General features: G+C 35.3%; 3 protein-coding genes across 4 annotated transcripts; 2 read left to right on the top strand and 1 right to left on the bottom strand.

Moving 5' to 3' along the window:
- Positions 1-6,394: 6,394 nt before the first annotated feature.
- On the top strand, positions 6,395-10,853 carry LOC132185631 (SUMO-conjugating enzyme SCE1-like). 2 transcript variants are annotated; one of them, XM_059599392.1, is made up of 6 exons: positions 6,395-6,570; positions 6,764-6,909; positions 7,019-7,102; positions 10,053-10,205; positions 10,313-10,426; positions 10,525-10,853. In XM_059599392.1, the coding sequence occupies exons 2-6, from the start codon at positions 6,841-6,843 to the stop codon at positions 10,585-10,587; spliced, it is 483 nt and encodes a 160-aa protein (XP_059455375.1). In that variant the 5' UTR covers positions 6,395-6,570; positions 6,764-6,840; the 3' UTR covers positions 10,588-10,853. The 2 variants fall into 2 exon arrangements, with proteins under 2 accessions (XP_059455375.1, XP_059455373.1); XM_059599390.1 differs by lacking the exon at positions 6,395-6,570 and having other exon boundaries at positions 6,704-6,909.
- Positions 10,854-12,633: 1,780 nt separating this feature from the next.
- LOC132185033 (uncharacterized) lies at positions 12,634-14,469 on the bottom strand. Its single transcript, XM_059598852.1, has 2 exons — positions 13,498-14,469; positions 12,634-13,407 (listed from the first exon to the last, which is right to left on the bottom strand). The coding sequence occupies exons 1-2, from the start codon at positions 14,375-14,377 to the stop codon at positions 12,932-12,934; spliced, it is 1,356 nt and encodes a 451-aa protein (XP_059454835.1). The 5' UTR covers positions 14,378-14,469; the 3' UTR covers positions 12,634-12,931.
- A 3,524-nt stretch (positions 14,470-17,993) lies between these two features.
- LOC132185096 (probable carbohydrate esterase At4g34215) lies at positions 17,994-24,437 on the top strand. The gene is made up of 3 exons (XM_059598916.1): positions 17,994-18,023; positions 21,644-22,159; positions 24,222-24,437. The coding sequence occupies exons 1-3, from the start codon at positions 17,994-17,996 to the stop codon at positions 24,435-24,437; spliced, it is 762 nt and encodes a 253-aa protein (XP_059454899.1).
- Positions 24,438-24,911: the final 474 nt, after the last annotated feature.

The raw sequence follows: 24,911 nt of genomic DNA, 5'->3' as shown, positions 1-24,911 counted from the left end.
ATTGAGAAGGTGAGCTTACGCATTTCCTACTTGGTTTTATCATTGGAGCCTTCCCCTTCAAGCCTGCTCCATCATTGCCTGCTGCATCTTTAACTCTCAGGTCCAAATCACAGGAGCACACCAAGCTTATTCACCCCTAATGGGGATCACATTACATGTAATAATTTGGGTTTCAAGTATAAGTCGGACCCTCCAATTCTAACTTACTAATTTTGTATCATATTGATATAAAATTTATAAGTCGTGTAAAAAATTGTCATCTTTAATGTCGTGTATTTAGTTCAAGTCGTATCGAAATATAAATATAAGATTATTACTCTATTTAATTAAACGGGTCAAATTATTCTACCCTAAATTTCTAATTTGGTATCAAATTTATAAGTCTCCGGATGCATACAAACTAAAGGTGTGGATATGAAATTAGGAACATAACATTGCCCCACTCGCAAATAGGCGACTCCACCATATATCATGAAGCGTGCCATACTTTTTAAGTGGGTCACAGCTAAATGTCATTTCTATTTTCCTTTATTTTTATTATTATTTTTTTTTCTTCTTTTGTATTTTTCTGGATATAATCACAATACCATTAACGAGCGAAGACTACGGATCAGTCCCGAAAAATTGGGGAAAGCTGAAGACAAATATATCCAATCAGATGCCAGGATATACATATTGACCCCAATTGATCAAATATATTATTTTTGTTTTTATTTTTTCCCCGGGCACCCAATAATCAAATACCCAATAATTTTCTTCATAGACAGACAATCAAAAATAAACTTGGACAAGTGATTGAAAGTTATTTGTTTTCTTTTTTATATTGATTTTCGTAAAAAACAAACCACTCATCTTTTGCTCAGAGACCCTTTTTTCTCTTGTGGGTAGACTGCAAGCTAAGCAACTCATTTCATCAGAAGGAAGAGCTGCTGCCCCCAAGACCAAGAGCTCCCTTTTTTCTTTCACACCTAACTCCTGCCTCCATTGGATCTTTTCATGATCGGACCGTTAGATTGGATGAAGACCAAGCAACTAAGCTAGGATAGGGTCCCACGTAAATTGTCCCATACAAGTTTCTTAATTCCGGCAATATATGTAGTTTTGTTAATTTTTTTTTTTTTTTGAGTTTGTGTCTTGAGAAGGGATCTGAATAATTAATGTTCATTTGTTATTTCTATTAATAATGATTGATATTTTGACTGCAAAGGGGCATCTCTTTGAGATTTTGATTACTAAAATGCTAAGATTATGGAAATGATCCTATGTTTGAGAAAAGTCCTCCGTGGCACGGAACTTGAACAAGTTTCTCAAAGACCCATTATGGTACTAATTAGTCGTCGTATTAAAGGTTAGAAAAAAAAAAAAAAAAAGAAAGAAAGTAATTAACCAGCTTTCGGCCATGGAAAAACTTACTGTAATCCAACAGAAAAACTCTCATTAGGGCATGAGCATGAGGACAAGCACATCATTTGGATGGACAAATTCATTTTTTTTTAAGAAAAAAAGAAAGCAATGAAGTATTCCTTTTTCAGAGAGGCTGCTAGTGCTTTCTTTACTGTTTATTCTTCAACACCTCTTCTCACAAGGACCTTTTTTGCTAGAGCTTTTTAGCCCATGTGGAGCTTTGCATCACATGCTCCCACCTCTCCTTCACATCATGACAGTATTCTCAAGCCTCTCCTTTTTATCCAAGCTCTCATCTTTCTGTCCCCTTTCATTCTGTCATTCTCACAACCAAATCCTTCTCTCTTTACCACCATAACTATACTATAATTATAACTCATTTGGACTATCTTATGTTTCAATAGCGCAGTTTTCTTAGTCAGTGCACTCAATTCTAAGACCATTAAACATAAAATTATGGTTTCATAGAGGAGATATATATGATTCTGATGGCATAATTATCATTGCGGTCCTCTTGTCCACTCAAAAGGGAATAGGCAATCTAATTAATTGTGCTTCTTTTAGTTTTGTCTTTCCATCATATTACATATATATCCTGTCTTAGATAACACCTGCAATGCCCTCTAAAGTTCTGTACCACCACTCCCTTATTTCTAGCTCTAACCTTAAAAGCTTGGGAGAGTGGAGACACAACATGTGCATTACTGCAAATATTCATTATGACCCTGCCTCGTATGTGGTCTCACCCCTAGAGCTACTTCTATAGGTGGATTTTGGAATACTATGTTTTGGGGCTGGTCCTTATATGGGCTAAGGCTAAGTGGCATGCCCAAAAACCATAAAAAGACATGTTAGTATATAACCCGTGACTACAACAATCTCTAGAAGACGTACATCTAGAGCAACATATACAACACGAACCCGAACCCAAACCACCAATAAATTTACAGTCTGTTCCCATTAACTGCTCAGGCATCAACCCAGGAAGAATCAATTCCCCGCTTATTGATAATCCATGATCAACTTCCTTTCCTAGTACCCTACCCCTAGGAAAATTTGAATCCATGTTGCCTTCTTGAAAGAGAGATGTCCTGAACCACTAGACGATGAGGGCAAGTATGCCCAACGCCACCATCATATTATGCTCATTATATGAGCATTTCTTTTTTCTTTTTTTCTTTTTTTCTTTTTTTAATTTTCAATATAATGTGGTATGATTAAATCTAAAAGACATCTTTGTTCAAAACCAATTGTTCTTTACTTACTATATAATTATCTATTTATAGTCTAAATTATAATCTCTCATAAAAAAAAAAAAAATAAATAATATAAACTAAAGTAGTTGTCCCTTTATTCCCAGAATTGTTCTTCAAATGATGTGTCACAATCTCATGATATGATGACACATTTTTTAAAAATAATAGATTATATAAGATTGTGACACATTATTAGAGAAGTAATTTTAGAGAAAGTTTTGAGAAGTGTAGCATTTTTTATCTTTATATTGTTTATCTACAACGTGCTATATTTATACATGTAATAAGATACATCAAAAAGTTTAGAAGCCAACCCTTAATTTTATATATATTTATTAATTGCTTAATTAGTCAAGCTCGAAAAAAGAGTGCACCTAAATAAGATTTTCAAATTCAAAATGAGACACATAGTTAATGTGTTAAAGCATACATAATTTTTTTATAAAGAAAAGTCATTTTATTTTAGTAATTCCTTCAATCAATTCAAAACTGCATTGGTTAATGATTCTGAATGAACCAAAAAAAAAAAAAAAAAAAGCTCTTATTTCCTTGAGTTAAGTTATGTATAGACTATGTTTATCTTTTATGAATCATATCAAAATAAAACACTATTTTTGGTGTAATTATTGTCCTTAATATACATATAACGAATTAATTATTGTTACTTAATATATATTGACTATGGTTACTTGATAACTAATATTGTAACACCCCCAAAATTGAATAATTAAAATACTTAACTTTGAATGTTACTTGTAGTGCCTTCATATTAATTAAATAGAAATTATTTGAAAACACTACAAAACACTAATCTATCAGAGTATACTACAGTGGAAAACATTAGAAGAAAAAAAAAAAAAAAATCTAAGAGAAACTAAAATATCTCTAAACATCATCATTTATCATCAATACATGCTCAGAGCTTCCAAATGAATATTACTATAAGATTAACAACTAGTATCTATCTATGCAAACCTGAAAATGTGAGCCATTCGATCGGCATCTTCATCCCAATAAAATGCTAATTCTATAGCCTGGCAACCTACTAATCTGCAAAACATCAAGGTAAAAAAATAATTGCATAAGTCCACAACTTAGCTAGTAAAGTATTCTGAAACTTGTTTATGTAATGAGCCTTTACTAACGTTTTACATCAACTCTAGTAATCCAAGAATGTCATGAGATTTCACAAAACAATCTGTGTTGCCTTCGTTATTATGCTAGTATAAAAATTGGTTATTTCAAAATAGGATAGACATAATCCCAGTAACAAATCAATCGTTTTAATGAAGAGAAATTAAGCATTATGCATATATATTTAATAATAATAAATTTATAACTTTCCCTCATATGGTTTATCGAAGCCCTTAACTCCTTCTTTGTAGGGTTACTCTTGTCCTAGAGGACTTGTAGTACAATATTGGTGTCTTGAATATTGATGTAGTCGTTAGTGGCCCAATTAGATTTAAACCTTAGGTGATCCACACCACTAACAAAGCCATAGTTGTAACCCCCATCCATACATGGTGTATTGATCACCAGCAAAAACCATTGGATTCAAAGCCAAGCAATAAAGATAAAACTCTTCGGCCATATGGTCGTGCCTATATAATAGTAGCTCATGGCCATTATCCCATGACATAGTTTATCATGCTATACAATGCAATTATCAAATTGAAGCATTTATAAACATTTGATCAATATAATAGGCTCATGACATATTTTGTATTGAAATAAGAAATAGAAGTATGCTCAATTCGTAAACATATTGCATAGTGAAAAGGAACAGTTTTGTAAGCATTTACTTACCTCAGGCGATCCTCCTCAGTCTCAGACATCTTAACATTCATGTCACTGCAATCATACTTTAGTATTCCCTAAACTAGAACCTCAATATAAGACAAAATTAAAACCCTAATCATGTAGATTATTGTCTTTATCAAATGTTTGGCTTTGAGGTCGATCATTCGATCCTTAGGATGGAACGTTTGGCGATTGCCAGAATGCACGAACAACTTAGATCTCACATACAAACATACTACCTAGCTAAACCACGGCTCCTAATGATCTTAAAAAAGCCTAACAAGTAATAGTAACAGGTTAAATACAAGACCAACCAAACTCATGTAAAACCCATGCATGAATTAACATAAAAACCCCTAAGATAGTAAACCCAAATGCTTTAAATCCACATGATACGTGTTAAATCTTAAAAACAACTTTATTGATAATAATAAGGTTAATATAAATACCAAAGCAAGACCGGGTTTAGGCCCTGGGGTTACATTCTATTGAAGATGAAGTCTTTCAAGAGTCACATTCTCTCTCAAGAGCTCACTTTCTCTAAGAATATGGTGCGCAAAATGTGACAAAAATAATAACTATGGTTTATTCTAGGTCCTTAAATTCACATAAGGTCGCACAAGAAGTTAAAACTTTTTTAACATGTTTCATGCAGACTGTAATCAATTGTTTGACAAGAAAGGTCGAACATTCGGGGGGAAAGTTCGTTTGTTTGAGAGGAAAGTCGAATGTTTGAGGTGAGAATCTCGACCGTTCGAGAGGAAAGTCGAACGTTTGACAACTCATTTTATTTTAAAACACACATTTTGTTAAAATACTTTGAGGCTTTAATTTAGAGGATTATAATTACATTATTGAAAATCTTTTCTATGTGTGTTACACAAAAAAAAAAAAAAAAAAAAAAAAAAATTCCATGTGAGTATAAACTAAGGGTTTTGTTTGTAAATTACCATTATCATTTAAATAAATATATATATTTCCAAGGTATATATATATATATAGCTCAATTATTAAACGATACATATTCTTATAAAACTTAGTATAAGGCTCAACTCATATATATATGAGTTGAGCCTTATACTAAGTTTTATAAGAATATGTATCGTTTAATAATTGAGCCTAATTTTGCGTTCCTGAACAACCCATTTAATAATTGAGTCTAGTTAACTCATATATATACATGAGTTGAGCCTTATACTAAGTTTTATAAGAATATGTATCGTTGAATAATTGAGCATAATTTTGCGCTCCTGAACGACCCATTTAATAATTGAGTCTAGTTAACTCATATATATATATATATATGAATTGAGCATTATACTAAGTTTTATAAGAATATGTATCGTTTAATAATTGAGCATAATTTTGCGCTCCTGAACGACCCATTTAATAATTGAGTCTAGTTAACTCATATATATGAGTTGAGCCTTATACTAAGTTTTATAAGAATATGTATCGTTTAATAATTGAGCCTAATTTTGCGCTCCTGAACGACCCATTTAATAATTGAGTCTAGTTAACTCATATATATATATGAGTTGAGCCTTATACTAAGTTTTATAAGAATATGTATCGTTTAATAATTGAGCCTAATTTTGCGTTCCTGAACGACCCATTTAATAATTGAGTCTAGTTAACTAATATATATATATGAGTTGAGCCTTATACTAAGTTTTATAAGAATATGTATCGTTTAATAATTGAATCTAATTTTGCGCTCCTAAACGACCCATTTAATAATTGAGTCGAATTAGACTGAGTCGAGTCTAGGCATGTTTATGAGTAACATTGTTCATTTACGGCCACACCCCCACCTCCAGGAAGACCCACAACCTTTGGCATCCCTCTCTATCCAATTCCCATGATTGATTTTTTTAAAGGTGCAAACTCAAGAGTTGTATTTTTTGTAATGATTCAATGAAAATCCATGGACCAGTTTTTAGTATTTGGGGTTTGAATAAAGAAAAGGCATCTCTTATCATGTAATTGTTTTATCTAATAATCCTCTCTACACTACCAAAGCAAAGATGAATGATGAAATGCATGCAAAAGCTTCCGAATGGTCATGGATGAGAGGGATTTGATCATGTCAGTTGAAAAGTCAGAGGTATTACTTGGACAATTTTTCTTTCTATTTATTTATTTATTTTTATTTTTTTTGAGGAAAGAGAAAGGAAAGTCGTAAAAGATGGCTAAAGTATCTTGCATATTAAATGTAAAAAATTTAAGTTATAATTAATAAATTAATGGAGACTATATTTGAAATGGAACTCTGTCGTTATCTTCAATTGCTACGGTAGAGGATTTCCAAGTCTGCGCGTCAGAATCCGAAACCCCATTCCAGTCGCAGAGCAACAGAGGGAGAGGGAGAGAGAGAATGTCTGGAGGTATTGCGCGTGGCCGTCTTGCCGAGGAGCGGAAATCCTGGCGTAAGAATCACCCCCATGTCCGTACGCTCACTTTCAATTGCCTTTGTTCTATATCCTCCCTTGACGTTCTTCCTTACTTTTTTTTTTTTTGGTATCTACTCATTCGTTCAATTCATTCATTGTTAGGGCTTTGTGGCGAAGCCGGAGACCGCTGCAGATGGGTCTGTGAATTTGATGAACTGGCAGTGTATCATCCCTGGCAAGCCTGGGGTGAGTCCCTTTATTTATTTTCTTCTTGATGCAATTAGTGCAATTTGGGAACTTTGCAAGTTTGACGAATATCCCATTAATGCAAATTGTAGAGAAGTGGTTGTGAAATTTCTTTATTTTCTGGGTGCTTCTATTGGTGATGATATAATATTTGATTTCATGTCCACCGTTCATCCGTTGCTTTTTGCTAGTTTTAATTTTTTGAGCTTTCACTAAGTGCAATATGTTCCTTTTAATTCTTAATTTTGAATTACATCCTATGGTGTTTTGACATGATCGCAAGAGAGTTGGTTTGGTGAACTGGTCTTGTGGGACAGAGATTAGTAAATGCACATAACAAGGACATGGGAGTGATATCTTTAGGTAATCTAGCTTGCAAAAGGATATATGGATGTGGGTCGAGTAGTGATGGATATTGGATGGCATGATGGTCTCTGATGTGAGAAAATACATGCTTTTGGATAGATTTGATTTGTGAAGCAGAATTTTTGTAGCTGACCCAAATAGTTAAACAAGGGTTTGTTGATTTCATGATAATGGGTATTCATTTTTATTGAGACAATATTCAATACGATGCATAACGAACCACCTGATCATGATAAGAATCACCACCGTAGCAGCAATAGCAAGAAGATAAATGCAGATAAGAAGGCAACAGTTCAAACTCAAGATGAACTTAAACCAAATTCAAATGATTAGATAAAAATTGTTTTTATTTTATTTTTTATAGGCAATCAAGCTACTTTATAAAAAAGTGTGAGGTGCCCCTAAGTACACCTGAAGTATACACAAGGACACTAAGAAACAAAAGCAAATAATGATTAGATAACAATTGTAGATTTGTAACAGCTGTCAATGTGATGCTTAAACTAAAGAATCAATAACATTCAAAGGAATCAATTCAAGTCATGCTTAAACTAAAACTCTTTATGGTATCATAACACGCCTACTAAATGTCATTTTTTTTAATCCTCTGTTTCTTTGTGGTTTTTCTTCAACACCTTACCTGCTATTTATCATGATTCAGTCCTTGCATCATGTCCACAGTCCCCTCTTGATCATTGTCCAGTTGTGCCAACTGCACCAGTGCAGCCAATGCACACCAGAGCTCGAAATAACAACTTCAAACCAAAGCCAGTGTTTGATGGCTTCATACAGTACCCTAAGCCAAGGCCCTCACTGTCTCCACTTCAGGTCCCTCCTCCATCGAGCCCACCTCTTTTTTTTCATCTTCCAAGCATGCTGAATGGCGACAGGCCATGAATGAAGAATGGAACTTGGAATCTTGTGCCTCCACGGCCTAACATGAATTTGGTGGGTTGTAAGTGGGTTTTTCAAATAAAAAGAAGGGCTGATGGTTCAATTAAGTGTTACAAAGCTTGTCTTGTCGCTGTAGGTTTTCATTGACAACAAGAATGATTACGAGGAGACCTGTAGTCCTGTTTTAAATCGGTTCCCATTTGATTGGTATTGTCTCTTGCCATTTCTTCAAACTGGCTCACTCGTCAACTTGATGTCGAGAATGCTTTTCTTCATGGAGTCTTTGAAGAAAAATGTTTTCATGACTCATCCCCGGGCTTCGCTTGCCCATCTTTCCCTGATCGTGTTTACCATTTACAGAAGGCACTTTATGGCCTTAAACAAGTTCCTCGGGCTTGGTTTTCACGGCTGAGCACTCGACTATTGGAATTAGAATTTCCGGGCTCTAAATCAGATCCCTCTTCGTTTGTGTGTAACAGTGGCCGGTCTCCTATATACATTTTAATCTATGTTGATGATATATTTATAACTGGGCCTGAGTCTTTGTCAATCTTAGCTTATTTGCAATCTATAGAAGGAATTTGCCTTGAAGGATGTGGGGACTCTTCATTATTTCCTTGGTGTCGAGGTGTTATTTGATCAGCAATTTTTCTATCCCAACACCGGTACATCACCAAGCTGCTACGTAAAAGTAACATGCTTGGTGGCAAGGGGATTTCTTCTCTCATGTCATCGTCAACGTCACTCTCTCAATTCACGAGTGATTCTTTTTTTGATGAGACGCACGTGTCGTTGGATTTCTTCAATATCTTGCGATCACACTGCTTGACATTGCATTCTCTGTGGGACAAGTCTGCCAATTTATGCATTTCCTAACAACTCTTCGTTGGAGTGCACTAAAATGCATTTTGCGTTTTTACAAACTGTGAATCATTCGTGGTTGCTTCGTGCAACCATCCAAACTCCACATGTCATCTTCAAGCCTTTTCTGATGCAAAACGAGCTGATTTCCTAGACGACCATCCCTCAACCAGCAGTTATTGTTTATTCCTTTTCATAATCTCATTTCATGGAGTTCTTGTAAACAAAAAACTGTTTCCCACTTCAGCATTGAGGCTGAATACATGGTCATTGAGGTTTCCCTTCCTCAGTCACCTGTGCTCTGGTGTGACAACAAGGTGCACGGAAAATCCTCTATTCCATGTATGAACGAAGCACATTTCCATTGATTATCACTTCATGCAAGATCAAGTCTCAGATTGCCGATACATTTACTAAACCAGGCCAAGTTCACTTCTTGTAACCTCCTGTTTGATGTTGAGTGGCTTATTGAGACATTATCCAATACGATGGATAACGAACCACCTGAGATGAGGAACTAGAGGTGATGTAATTATGTGACAAACATTTCTATTGATACATTCTTTTTACTTTTGAATGTTGAGGTTGGTAATGGTAATTATCAGGTTTTTCTTTTGTCTGAGGCTATGTGATTTAATGATTTTCCATTTCTATGGATTAAAGGTTATTTCAAATGCTAAGTGAAAGCAAAGTAAAGGCTCTTTTAGCTTTTAGGAATCTAGAAGATTTAATTTGTTGGAAGTATAAGGCCGATATAACTTTATTGTGTAATTGCATTGGTTTGATGCCTCATTTTATTATAAATGCGTCTATCTTCCTGACATTGCAGACTGATTGGGAAGGGGGCTACTTTCCTCTTACCCTCCAATTCAGTGAAGACTACCCTAGCAGGCCCCCAAAGTGCAAGTTTCCACAAGGTTTCTTCCACCCAAATGTCTACCCATCTGGAACTGTGTGTTTGTCAATCCTCAATGAGGACAGTGTAAGTACTCAACATTGCCATTGCATGTATTTGCAGATTGTGCTTCTTAGTGCACACATTTGACTAAGAAAAATTGCAGTTAACTGATCTCTTAATATTGTTTTCAGGGGTGGAGACCAGCCATTACTGTAAAACAAATTCTAGTGGGCATTCAGGATTTGCTGGACCAACCCAACCCTGCTGATCCAGCACAGACCGATGGCTACCAGCTCTTCATCCAGGTTTTTCCAATCCCACAAATCTCTAATTCTAGACTTCTTGTCCAAAATTTTTAGTCTTGCTAATTTGGAATTGTTGCTTCTATGGTCCCGTTTTGCAGGAACTAACTGAGTACAGAAGAAGGGTGCGGCAGCAGGCCAAGCAGTTTCCCCCTCTTGTCTAGCTTTGTGCTTGCTTTTGCTGGATATGGTTAAATTATTTTACTGGTTCCAGAATTACATGCTTAAATCTCTTTCTATGATTGGACAACCTCATTAGAGGGATTCTCGCTGTCTTTTAAACATGGCTATATCTTATAGTGGAGTTGCTGTTATGCATTCCATTTTGGCTGAAATGGATTAAAAACATCAATTGTCAGAGTTTTGTCACTGGCAAGTAAATTGAAACACTTGATTTCCTTGTTTTATATCACTCAAACATTCTGGTCTATTCCACTCTATTGTATCCATTTCTGCCTGTTTTGCTCATTTTAGCTGATGTTTGTGTTTCAGCTTTGGTATGCTTTTGTCAGAGAGCAAGGCCTCTTTTTTTCTTTCCTTCTGGGCTAGGCCTTAATAATTTGATTTGTGATTAAAAAAGGCCAATTTAATGTAAAGTAAGCCATGGGATTATAATGGAGTTTCTTGGACTAGGTTTTGAAAAAAAAAAAGAAGCTCTTAGCAATTCCTCAAGATGGCATGCAGCTAGGTGGGTGATTTGCTTGGGATTTTAATAAATCACCCTATGATAATTTGAACCCCTACCCATTTGTCTCATTAGCTTGAACCATTAGACTGCATGCTATTTTTAGGCATTTAGAAAATAAATTTTTTAACCAAAAGTTTATTAGCCTTTTAATCCCATGTTCTAAACTAAGGCCCAATTAAACGGGCCTACATATTCTAAGCCCATCGCATTGGGCTACGCCGAAAACTACTCAGAGGCCCAAAAGTAGTCCATATTGGAGACGAGGCAATCGGATGGGTGCACCCGGATAATTTGCAGTTTTGCACCCATTGGTTGTTGGAGCATCACGAAACCTCTGAACATTTCCCCTGCGCAGAGCTGAAGTTTTCGATACTTTCCGGCAGACCCACCCCTTGGGAAGGGAACCGGAGCTTGAGGACCGAACTGCCCCTTGTTCTCCGAGTAGATTTTATTCACAAAATAATATAATATCAATTTTATTTCGTATGGGCATCACGTTGGCGAACTTGGCGGAAGTCTGCTAATTAAGCATGAGAAGTTAGAGAAAGGGTCGTATGGTATTTAAATATCATTTAATTAAACACCTATCCTAACTCCTAAGATTTGCTGATTTCCAAAATCTTTGGTTACCCATATTAATTATTTCCTGGTACATCTACGTGCGGCCCATTAATTCAATGTCTGTCAATTGCTTTTCATTTGGTTTTTATGTTAAACTCTCGTTAGCCTTGTTCCTATGGTGTAGCTCTGGGACCATAGCTTATGAAATGAAGGCCACTATCTCCTTGTGTAGACATGTTAAAAATAAAATAAAATAAAATAAAAAACTTCCATTAGCCTTGTGTTAAAGGAATGTGATGCTTTTTATTTTCATTGAACATAAAACGGACAAATTATTTTATGTTTTAAATTTTAAATGACGTGACAACATATTCACCATGTGACAATGTATATGCTCAAAAAGCTTGCACTCCATGATTTTCGTCATTAGAGCGTGCCCATTGTTTGTAATTAGACCACGCTAATTAAGGCTTTGATTCCAATTGACGTAGCTGAAGCGATAAAAATGAAGAAAATCAGGGTCTTCAATCCAAAAACTCTTAACAAGCTAAAGAAAATAGCTTTGTGAAGAGATAAAAGTCGAAATTGTATTATGCCAAAACTTGTGTTCTTCACTACAACAACGTTGTTCATATATATATATAACAATAGTCTAATGTCCAAGGAAGGCAAGAAAATTTCTTGAAGATGGAAAACTAGAGAAAATATAGAAAGTTCTAATGCCATAAATAAGTCAAAAATCGGTGAGCAAATTGAAGAACATCGAGAAAATCGATCGCTCTGGTATCCTGCTTCAATTCCCCTGTTTTTCTATGAATGGGTGCATTAATAGCTTTGAATATTTGCATGCCAAATTGCCCATGCAAGACAATGGTTCATATGAACGATCCATAAACGTATTTTACAACTACTTGTTAATGCCATCACCTTCTCTTTGATTACAAAAATACATTATTGGTGATACAACAAAAATTATAACTTGAACAAACAATAAATAGTGTCTTGATATTCACAAGGAACAAATACTCCTTTCGGGACAAAATACATTAAGAAAGAAAGGGGTTGAATACCAAAAAATAACAAAACAAGTTTGCCCACTGCAGCTGTCGGAGATGAGCAAGCCAATGAGGTCCCAAAACATCTTCATTTGATGATGTAACAGAAAAATGTAACTCCAAAATTAAGTTAATTTTTTTTTTCCTTCCTTTCTTTCTGAGCAGTTGGTTCAAGTTTGATTGTTGAACCACCCAAACCCATGTTTATCTTCTGCCATGTTCCAAGACAATTTCAAATAGTTCCACCTCAGGATCATGGTCAGGAGCTTTTGCCTGTCTATTATTGCTGTTCTGGGTGCCTCTGATTGCAGATGCATGAAGGCTCTGGGAGTCAAATGTCATTGAGAAGAGATCGCTGCTGTCTTCATAGCCCATAGCAGCAGCAGGGGAGTTTAGAGGAGGGCGTATGAAGCAAGGATTTGATGTCCGTTGTGCATTTGCTGGCCCGTATCTGAACAGACTTTGTCCCATATTAACCACAACCAAAATCTCTGCGTTTGCTGCTAGAATTGGGTACATTGGAGTCCCAAATTCCTCTGACTTACAATGGACTACATGCAGCAGCTGTGAATCTACTGTGAAAAACACCTTCTTTTGTCTCGGATCAAACCCACAACCAATCACCTTTTCTGTTCTTCCCCATTCTGCTTCTTCTTCCGATTCAAACACAAGTTTTATCCCTGAAAGAAGAAACCCAACAAAAGATAAGTAATGTAAAAATACCCAATACTGTAACAGAGAAATTCAACAAAAAACAGAAAAGAATTTACCGTCAAGAAGGACAGAACCGTTGGAATTGAATCCGATGCTTCCTGGGTAGGTGCCGGGAAGTTTTGATGGAACAGAGCCCCCTGTTGTGAGCCCCAATGACAGCTTCACTGCCTCATCTCTTTTGCTACTTTCTTCACCTTCCATCTTCAACTCTTCAACCTTGCTAATTTTTGCATTTGAATTATCTTGTATGAGTTTCATCTTCTCACCTTCCCTAACCTTGCCAACCGACCCATCATCATCGCTATGAGAATTTAGAATCGTGATTTCGAAATAGGCTTCTTGAGGGAAAGCAGAGTTGTTTCCCAAGGAAGGGCCTGGGAGAGGCAAAGATGTCCTGATAACAGACGCAGCATATGAAGAAGGCTGGCTTGTACTCACCCTTTTCAAACCAGAATTAAACCTTATCTTCTGCATGAATTCCGCCGATCCCTGAAAAACTTCCCAGATTATCTCAGCCTCTGCCTCTTTTCCATGATCGCCAACGGCGCATGACAAACCCAACACCGTTGATCTCGCCGGCGCTGACGCGTTGCGCGAGAAAGCGAATTGGGACCATCCATTCTCCACGGCGTCGTTAATTAGCGACGGATGATCAGCCCAACTGAATAGATGTTTCCCAGAAACCCCGCGAGGAAAAACATGCTGATTCCCTCTTCTTTTCCCGTCTGAATAGTAAGGTTGATGATGAACACTCGCAGCTTGGTGGACTCTAGAAATCCCATGAGTTGCTCGAAAGCTCGGAGCTTTTGCGGTGATCGTCTGAACCAAGTCTTCACGTTTTCTGAAACAGAGCCAGCGCCAGATGACGAGTATCAAAAGAAAAGTAGAAACTCCGGCGGCGAAGGCCACCACTAAAACTTGTGTCAATCCATCCATTTCTTTCTCCCAATTTTGGCTCCTCTGAATATTTTAGTGTATTAGAAGGTGGAGAATTTTGAAGATTTTTTGTGGGATGGAAGAAAGGTATATTAAGCAGAAGCGACAGAGAGGCGTGGACGACGACTGGTTCAAGAAAGTCAGGAGCGAGCGTGGTGTGCGAAATACAGTAAAGATGGCAGAAACGTTTTCAATACAGTGGAAGACTTTTTATAATTGTCTAAATTCTTTAATTAATTAATTAATTCAACGTGAAAATACGCGTTTCCATGATTCAGTTTTTGATTCTAAAGGATGAAAACAAGACGGCATAAGCAGTGCTTCTAGAAGAAAGCCAAAGGGTCCGAATTCTTGAACTCTAAAACTGGGGGCTTTCATGTTGTCGTCTTTTCCATCTTGTTTCCTATTTTTGTTGTCTGTCTTTTGGGTTTTGTGAGGGGACAGTGAGAGCATTTGGAACATCGCCAAACCGGCAACGACGGAGACAGTTAAAAAGTGTGAAAAGAAACGAGAGAAAAACGGAGGAACATGGGATCTTTTTGTTGTACGTGATGGTAGTTACTTGTCGACTGACAATTTATCCAATCTTATGTAACTAATATCATTTACCAATCAAGTACAGGAGATTCAACGAAGGACTGTCCGATATCTGAGTGATTACCATCTAACGTGACAATAAAAATTATTATTGAATGTCCTTAGAACAAGTAAAGATCATATAAACATTTTAATGTCTCATTGCATCATGGACATTTTTCGAAATGAGTTACGATTTATATGAAGCGATCACAGTATAATAATGTATGCTAGCGCTTTCACTCTTTCAATTATCTCTCATTTAGTGATAGGTTTTCATACGAGGTGTTTGTTGGTAAAGGATAACGCCTATCATTTCAAGAATTGCGTTTCTCTCGATTGAGTTGCACAACTCTTGCAAGATATGCAACTATTGGGAAATAGTTGCAATAATTCAAAAGGTTCTCATTAGTTTTCCCACATGATCAATATATCCCCTAACAGAAATTACCACTAATCCTTTGCATTTCATTTTCCAAAAATGAGCTCCAAGAGCATATATAATATCTAGAGAAGGAAAACAAATTCCATATAAAAGATTTGTCGCACTAGAAACTTTAGTACAATAAGGGCATTTTAGTTTTAAATTAGTCACTTGTGTCTATTTAATACTATTCAACTTTATTTGTGGTGACACTTCGCTGAAAACACTGACTAAACTGTGTTTTTATTTTTATTTTAATGCAATAGTATTCGAAGGATCATTGTCATGGACTTCCAAACGTCCAAGTCTTTTCGGATTATAAATATTTCACTCAACCCCTTTCAATCTTTCTTTATTGTAGCAGTTCCCATTCTACACATAGAACAAAAATGCTTTTACAGATAAAACAAAAATGTTTATACTAGAAATGAACAAAGCACCAGAAAATGTTGTGGATTTGGATATATGTGATGCTTCATATATGCCAACTTAGATTCAAGAAGAGTAAACTAGAGAACACCACCAAAGTTGGTTACTTAATCAATTTCTTTCATAATCAATTACAATTAAAAAATAGAAAGAGTAATCATCTGAGCAACTGATAAGTGATAACCTGCATCCCGTGCCCAATAAGCTTTATGAAAATATATAATTAGGATGGATGAATGATGATCCTTTTTGTATTGAGAGTAGATGCGAAAAAAGTGCCTATCATAATTTTAGTAATAATTGCCATAAATCAAGGAGCAAATTATTAAAGTGAAAATGAAAAGGCAAAAGATTCTAAATTTTGAAAATTGCAAAAGAAAATAAGATGCCATATTGTCCTAATGGTAGGGAACTGGTGTTACAAGATTCATGTTTAAATTCTGTGTCTTATTCGAATATAATCGTACATCGGTAGTCTAGCCAAGAATACCTATAAGAAAAAAAAAAAAAATGGGTGACTTTTGGGAGGTGCCGATAGACGATACTCTAATGCCTAAGTTACTAGTTAGAGTGTTTTTGGGGGAGACTAGGGGAAGGAAGAGAATGAGAAGGGAAAATTGGGCATACCTCATAACAAGGTTCGTCTCCTTTACTTATAGGAATGACATCATTATGGCAAGTCCAAATGTGCAAGGCCGTTAATGATGGGATGCCTTTCCCTCTATGGTCCCTCTTTCCATATATCCATCGGTTAGGCAGTCCGATGGTCAAGGGATCGTCGGCCAGTGAATCTCTTGATAGGCTGATTGGTTCTTGGGAAAACAATATTTAGTGACACTCCAGAGGGGGACTATGTTTGTCGGTGACGTGGATAAACTTTCTTGGACTCCTCAGATAACAGGCTTCGTTGGATTTGAATAGGCCCTTAGGAGTTAGGGATCTCTAGTAAATGGTATCACCAACAACTATGAAAACTATTTTTTTTTTCTTGGAAAGTCCACATACCTTTTTAAAATTATTACAAAATTGACAATGTTACACCCAAAATTTCAATTATGACAATGTCCTCTCAAACTACAAAAAAATTGTTGATGTTCCTCCCAATGAAGAAGGTACCCTTAGTAAATTATGACAATGTTTCGACCAGGTCTTGACAGTGACCTTGTCGGGTCCCACGAGTCCTGACCAGGTTCAAGCAGGGTCTCGGTGAAGTCTTGACGCAGTTTCGACTGAGTCTTGACGAGTCCTGATCAAATCCAAGCAGGGTCCTGACTACATCTTGACGGTGTCTTGACCAGGTCTCAATGATGTCTCGGCCAAATTCCAATCAAGTTTTGATAGGGTCTTAACTGGATCCTGACGGTGGCCCCGTGAAGTCTTGGTGGGATCCCAGCAACGTTCAGGTTGGATTTGTTGATTTAAGAATGAAATCCTCAAACTTAAAAAATAGTTTATTGTTTTCAAAAATTAAAACCATTTTATGGAAATTAAAGAGGCTTTTTTGGTCAAACCAAAAATATTTTTCTTGAACTATTATTTTTCATTGCACCAAACACCTAAAAAAATATTTTTTAAAAATTATTATACACCAAAACAAACGAAGCCTAAAGTTAAAAAGTGTGGAAGCAGGAGGAAAGAATATGTGCCATAATTTTTCAAAAAACAAGTAAAGTCTACGATTTTTGGTTTGCCTAGTCGGCACAAACAAACAAATTGAGTTAACGATTTTTCTGAACAAACAAGGATAGGCACTAAGGCACGGGCGACGAACTTTCTGACCGAATAAGTCAAGACTCAATGCGACCGTCATCTTTTTTTAACAAAGGGATCGAACGGGGTAGGAATGGAACCGCAATCTTATTATTGTAAAAGAATTCAGATGTCTTCCGATTGAAGAAAAATTAAAGATTTTTTAATTGTTAATCGTGATCCTTCATTTTAAATTTAATAATTTATAAAATGTCAGCTGTTTTTGTATAACTATGCATTAAATGTTGACTTTTGTTTTACATAGGTTTAAATGATTTTATAGACCATTAGATTTAAAATAAAGGGCCACGATTAACAATTGAAAAATCTCCAATTTTTCCCCAATTAGAGGGGATCCAGATCCAAATGGGTTAATTAATGTTGTTAAGTACAAATTAGTCCGATGCAATTAAGTGATTGCATTTAAACGTGTGCCCCATGTTACTTGGAGCACTAACACGCAACTTAATGGTGATTAAATTCTCAAATAAGAATTCTTGAGAAAAGGCCTGTCCATTTAATTTTTAAAAAACTTAGAAGATATTTGTGTCACACCCTTACTCTAGCCCATGTTTACCATGTGAGTTGGTCCAAAGTGTTTAGCTCTATACACCAACCATAATTTAAAATTCCGTGATTTTAGCAAAACATAATTTTTTGCTAAACAAGCTATTTACATAGCAATAACCATAATTTTTCATTTTATTTTTATGACCAAGAAATACTCCGACTTTGTTGTCGGGCTGGTCAAAAAAATTGCTTGTACCCAAGACAATTCAAACCTTAGACCTGATAGAATGCTACCAAGACCAAGATCTTTACCACTTGATCTAACTCCTTGGGGTTAACCATAATTTATTTAATAAATATTTGCATGATTTTAACCTCAGTTCATGAAACTTTTCATTCATTGACCACTAGACTATAGAAAAGCAACATTACATGATGTTAACTCTTGGATTTCAAGACAAAAACATGCCAAAACCCTAAATAAGAGACCAACTTTTGAGACAATAGTGAAAACCTATATGTTTTTGTAGAAAAGATTTTTAAGAACTATGTAATGGTCTAACTAATGATGGTTTTTGTGAGAGTGATTTAAGATCTTATACCCAAAGTTCATGGCTTGTTAAATGATGTGAAAGGTGTTTTTAAAATGGGTAATGAACATGGATTCTTAGGTCATATCATAAACTTTTATGGCCAAAAATCTCATATCAAATGGTTCTTTTGAGTGTTAAAGCATTTTTATCTTAAATTGCATCAAGAACAACCATTGAATCAACTTTGAGATTTATCCAAAACATGTTTAGTAGGTTATTTGATCCAATTTTTTCAAGTGTTTATTCTTAATCATGTTTTGGTTTTGTTGGGCCAAATTGACTTGTGTAGTATGCTAGTTTAGGCCCATACTAGTTGGGCCAAGTCTTTTACAATCAAGTATTTGTTGCTAGTAGATAGTAGAAAACCAGCTTGAGATATAACTAGTTTACAGCTTTAATATTCACCAAAAGAAAACTTCTCTCTCGTTGTGTTTGAATAAAAGAATTTCACCGCTATTTTCAACCAGAGTAAATTAGTTTATTGAATTCTCAAGCAAAAAAGAGTATTTTATTTTGAAATATTTTGTCCCCTGATCGTAGAAAAACAATTTTTAGCATTTTAACGTTTTCAGTTCAATAAAAGAGAGATTCTTTATCATAATAAAGAGGGCACACACCGCACACCAATTTAGTAGGACTTTTTGTTCTCAAGAGGTAGCTCAATCAGTTGGGACCACGCCTAATGAAACGAAAATCACTAGTTCAAACCCCCATCTCCCCTCTTACGCGGACATGTCCAAAAAAAAAAAAAAAATAGTTGAGCTTTTACTTATTGAGTCGTTGACGCATAGTTTTACCTCTAAAATGTGTTACTTTTATAACTGCAGTTACTTACAACTCAGAGTGGCCTGACGAGGTAGTGCGATTTGACTCCTATTATTATTATTATTATTATTATTATTATTATTATTATTTTTACATGTCCACACGAAGGGAAAGGGAGGGGAATTTAAGCTAATGACCTCCGTTTCATATAGATTGATATACTTTAGACAAGTTCAACTCTTATTAAAACTTAGAGTGACAGTGTATTTTTTGGTCCCAAATTATTTGGAGATCATTAGGTTAATTATGACAAAAAGTCGGCCAATGCTCTTTAATTAAGGCCTCAATTATGGTAAAAAAAAAGGTTAGTTAGTGCTCTTTAATTAAGGCTCCAATTACCATAAAATATAAATACAAAGAATTGAGTTTTAAGATATTAAGACTTTAAAATAAAAGAAATATAAAACAAATGGAAAGTCACATTAATTGAACTCCTAAGACAGTTACTTAACAAAATTGAGATCCCTAGAATTCTTTTTAAATTTGAGATTCTTAAATTCATAAATTTCAGTCGTCTATCTCATCCAAGCATTTAAAATAAGTTATGTTTCAGAATTTAATGAGGAAGTTACCTTATTAAATTTCTGTCACTTAGCAGCTTCCTCATTAAGAAGAATTCTAAGGGATATCAATTTATAAATATTATAAAATAATATAATTATTCCACGTGGTGTTACACCTGTTCTAACGACAATAAAGGAAATTATGTTCCCAAGGGATAGTTCAATCATGAAGAAGAGGTCATTAATTTAAATCATTCTCTCATTTCTTAGTGTAAACATGTCACAAAAAAAAAAAAAAAACAATAAAGGAAATTATTGTCCTTTTCCTCCCATCTAACGACAAAGTCGTCAAAAAAGGAAATTATCTCTCCCAACAGCAATAGTCTATCTTTTAAATAACCTACGATGACGCAAACATTTATCCTCTTCTTTACGAAATCTTTAATGAATAGGTGGCTTTTAACGGAAATGAATCTTCGATCATTTGAATTAGTGAGAATTCAGTTAATTATATTTTAAGAATATATATATATATATATATATATATATTTTAGAGATAGATCTGTGGATTAAATATAACTAATCGGATCTCTCAAATTCATTTGAACTAAAGATAGTCTTAATTTACCAAATATGAGATGAATTTTTATTGAATTTTAATCCAATGATGGCTTAAAAGCCAGGTGTGTGAAAATGAGTAATGCTACAAGTCATTTTTGTGTCTCTCTAAGAATAACGTGGCTTTTAAAATCACCATTAGACTTGTGATTTATCATTTTTAAATTTTAAATGTCACTTTATTTTTTGAAAGATACAAGAGTAATACTATAGAGACTTTTAGAATTACTAGTTTGAAAATAAATGTCAAGATGTGAGTAAGTGTAGCATTACTCCTCTACGACCTTGAAGATAGTTGTCCCATGACCAATGAGCACTACGTTGGACCCTTTGCTCAGCACAGCTCATCCGCTCTCATTCTCGTAGGAAACCAGTTTCTAGATTTCCACTGTAACAGCCGAGTCGGTGTCGGTTAATAACAGATGGATGTCAAGAAATTAACTTGTGTTAGCAACGTTGATTTCAAACATGAAGAGAGTAAGACAATTCTTCTTAATTCACGCATTAATTGTTCAGCCAAGACAGGATTAAACTATTGACAAACACTTCATACATAACTTGTTTATATATAAATTAACTCTTTGTTTATATATTAATTATGGTCTTTGTTTAATGTATGGTGCTAGTTATCTATATCTATATTATATATATACCAGTACTTTTTTTTCTCTCCACAATGCTGAAATTCTTGTTTGTTTTATCAGTTATGGAAATGAGGCTCAAATCAAAGGCTACTGTCAGTATTTCTTTTTTTGGATGGTAAGAATATATTAGTTAAAACAAATTTCATAAAACAAGTAACCGTATCTTTAAAATCTGTTTTTTTTTTTTTTGACACAGTTAATATCATATACCAGAGCTGGAAACAAATTATACAGTCTGTAATATTGCAAACTGGAAAGTAATTAATATAAAATGAAACCATATATCTTGCTTCCAACATAGCAGAAGAGACATCCCGACAAAAAGGATGTTTCTCTCCTTGTTCTTCTGCTTCGCATTCGTTGCTAATGTGAAGGTTGGAAGATGTCAACCTAACAGCATATTTCTGTTGGCCGGACAAAGCAACATGTCCGGTCGAGGAGGCAACCATAACGACACCAAAAACATCGTCAGATGGGACGGCAAAATCCCTCCGGAATGCGCCTCCAACAAAAACATCCTCCGACTAAATGCAAACAAGACCTGGGTTCCCGCCCATGAGCCTCTCCACAAGGATATTGATGTTTTGAAGACCTGTGGGATCGGACCCGGGATGCCTTTTGCGAATGAAATCTTGTCTAAAGTCCCGACCTTTGGGACCATTGGTCTGGTGCCCTGTGCTATAGGAGGAACCAGGATAGCGATGTGGGGTCGGGGGACTGTACTAAACAACCGGCTGGTGGATAGGGCAAAAGCCTCCTTGAATGGCGGTGGGAAAATTCGAGCGCTGCTTTGGTTCCAAGGTGAGAGCGATACGTCGGATAATGATTCCAAGTTATATAAGGGCAGATTGGAGAATTTCATCAACAATCTCCGACAAGATCTCAACATTTCTAACCTCCCCGTAATCATGGTACGGATTTTTATTTATTTTTGTTATTAAAAAGTTGTCATATATTATACATCAAAATGTTAGCTGAACTCCTTAGTGTTTTCTTTTGTGTCTTCTGGGTCTTTAGATACATATTATTTTTTTAAAACCAAGTGAGATAAATAAGATATAGTTTCTTTAGAGTCATATTTTATAGCATTTTTTGCTGCTTCACTAAATCCATTTTTTTTTGTTATTTTGATGAGACAATTTGATGAAAGTGGCTAAAATCTTCCATTTTCAGCCTCATCATTTTAATCCAAAATAAATGGTGAGTAAACAGTACTCACTAAAGATAGTGAGTACCATTTGGTCACTCACCAAATGAATATGAAATAATATAAATTTTTATCTCTTTCCCTATTAATCTTTGAATTTTTTTTTTTTTTTTTTTTTTTTTAAAGTTGGTTTTACCAATAAAACAAAGGGTTAAATACTAAAAACCCCATGAGGTTTAAACTCTTTATTTTTTGCCCTATAAGTTTTCATTTTTATCACATGAGGTATTTGTGGTTTTCATAAAGATGGAGATGGTACATCCATTAAAATTTCATTCAAAACTTAACGGAATACCACGTCAGTACCAATCAAATTGTGCCACGTGTTCTATAATTAATTTTTTGATTTTTTTTAAAGAATTAAAAATATTAAAAAATTAATTTTTTTAAAAAAAAGGTTAAATACTAAATACCCCATGGGGTTTCACAACTTTATTTTTTTTTCCCTAGAGTTTGATTTTTATCACAGAAGGTCCATGTGGTTTTGATAATAGACCAAATTAGTCCTCAATCAGTTGACTTAACAGAATTTCATGTGGACCAATCAAATGTTGACACGTGACACTTACTTAATTTTTTTTTTAAATAAAAAAAAAATAATAAAATAAAATAAAATTGGGGGTGGTTCTTGGCCATTTGGGGTTGGCTCGGCCACCCCCATCTGGCCGGATGGGGGTGGCTCGGCCACCCCCTGGGTGACCAAGGGGGTGGCCGAAACCACCCCCGGTGGATACTGGGGGTGGCTCATGGAGCTAAGTGGCAGAAGCCACCCCAATGGTGGTTGGTGGTTTAGGCCCACTTGGAGCCTGAGGGGTGGTGGCTAGATGGGGTGGCGAGCCACCCAAAATTTTTTTTCTTTTTCTTTGTTTTTTTTTTTAAAAAAAAAAATACATTTTTTTTTTTAATTTAAAGAAGTAAGTGCCACATGTCAACATCTGATTGATCCACGTGAAATTTCGTTAAGTCAACTAACGATTAACTGACGAAGGACTAATTTGGTCTATTATCAAAATCACATAGACCTCCTGTGATAAAAATCAAATTCTAGGAAAGAAAAAATAAAGTTGTGAAACCCCATGGGGTATTTAGTATTTAACCAAAAAAAAAAAAAAATTATATTCTTCGCTTGGACCGTCGCCTGCTGCGGCTGCTCTTTCTTGTCGGCCAAGAAGCCGTTCATAATCTGGGATCCCCACCGCAACCTTGAAGGGTTGCTATTGCCTTTGCTGTTTTCAAGGCTTTTCGGAATCGGAACACCTAACAGAAAACTGTTTGTGCAATCCGAAAATCTATCCAACAGAAACCATCAGATTTTTATGCCCCGGATGCAAATACAGACAAATAAGTAAACATTCACACATTCAGTAATGAAGAGTTCTTTCAGAAAAAGCCCTTTTCGTTGTTTGATCTCTTCTACACTATTTAAGCGTTGAGGAAAAGGGTGTTGCCTGTTGGCCTTAAAACATGCTAAAAAGTGCGCTTTCCATAAAGAAGAGATCGAATGGCTTAAAACAGGGGATTTTGGGGAGGGAGGAGGGTGGGGGTTTTGAAGTGGGGGAGGTGGAGCTGGTGATTGTTCTTTGAATGGGAAAGTGTGCTGACGGCTCCAATCTGCTCCAAAGGCTTCCGGCCAGATGGGGGAATTGAAGGGTTCAAACCTTAGAGAGGTTTTTAGTATTTAACCTTAAAACAAAATATTTAAAGTAGAGATATATTTAGAGAGTTTCATATTTAGTGATTTTGAAGTAGCAAGCTTTTGTTTGCAGGTAGCAATATGCTCAGCAGATCAAGGACCATATATGAATCGTATAAGATCTATTCAGCTGAATTATAATGATACATATGTTAAGACTGTTGATGCCATGGGATCAACCTTTTTAAAAGATCAGAAGCACTTGGATACCAAGTCCCAGATTCAAGTCGGTCACAAACTAGCCGCTGCATTTCTTTCCTCTTTTGATGGTCTTCATCCACAGTACTAGTCGATGTCTCGCTATATATGGAAAAAAGCATTTGTATTTTTTAGTCGTATTGAATGTTAATACATTCAAATTCAATAAATTTAACTAGTACTTTCTTTGTTAGTGTTTGGTAAAGAATATATATATATATATATATAGAAGTGTTATAACGTGACACAAAAGTGAAAGTAATTTGAAGTGTTTTGTAAATGTTTTGTGTTTTGAATTGTTTTATAATATATATAGATTTTTTTTTTTAAATTCCCATTATATATATATAGTTAAACTTTCTAGTTTCTATCTCGCCCTCTACTAGAGTCACAGACATGGAGACTAATCTCCATAATCGCGGTGGTCGGTTGAGGGAGGAGAGGTTGAAGAAAGAGAATAGACAGAAATTAAGGAGGGTGTAATTGAACAGTAAAAAAGTTCTATCCAAAAATTGAGAGAAAAACTAACGAGTTCAGGGAGTAAGAACAAACCAAAACAAAAGTT

This window comes from Corylus avellana, chromosome ca6 (genome assembly GCF_901000735.1).
Source record: "Corylus avellana chromosome ca6, CavTom2PMs-1.0".
Taxonomy (NCBI): Eukaryota; Viridiplantae; Streptophyta; class Magnoliopsida; order Fagales; family Betulaceae; genus Corylus; species Corylus avellana.
Note: the sequence above shows the minus strand (reverse complement) of the source record. Positions and strands in the feature narration are given on the sequence as shown.

What these genes read in the sequence shown, in the direction of transcription:
- LOC132185631 (XM_059599392.1), top strand. Translation starts at nt 6,841, where the DNA reads ATGTCTGGAGGTATTGCGCGTGGCCGTCTTGCCGAGGAGCGGAAATCC. An exon ending in GGCGTAAGAATCACCCCCAT is followed by an intron (nt 6,910 to 7,018) that starts GTCCGTACGCTC and finishes ATTCATTGTTAG; the next exon opens with GGCTTTGTGGCGAAGCCGGA. An exon ending in GCTACCAGCTCTTCATCCAG is followed by an intron (nt 10,427 to 10,524) that starts GTTTTTCCAATC and finishes CCCGTTTTGCAG; the next exon opens with GAACTAACTGAGTACAGAAG.
- LOC132185033 (XM_059598852.1), bottom strand. Translation starts at nt 14,377, where the DNA reads ATGGATGGATTGACACAAGTTTTAGTGGTGGCCTTCGCCGCCGGAGTT. An exon ending in CGGTTCTGTCCTTCTTGACG is followed by an intron (nt 13,408 to 13,497) that starts GTAAATTCTTTT and finishes TTCTTCTTTCAG; the next exon opens with GGATAAAACTTGTGTTTGAA.
- LOC132185096 (XM_059598916.1), top strand. Translation starts at nt 17,994, where the DNA reads ATGTTACTTGGAGCACTAACACGCAACTTA. An exon ending in GAGCACTAACACGCAACTTA is followed by an intron (nt 18,024 to 21,643) that starts ATGGTGATTAAA and finishes TGTCAACCTAAC; the next exon opens with AGCATATTTCTGTTGGCCGG. An exon ending in CTAACCTCCCCGTAATCATG is followed by an intron (nt 22,160 to 24,221) that starts GTACGGATTTTT and finishes TTTTGTTTGCAG; the next exon opens with GTAGCAATATGCTCAGCAGA.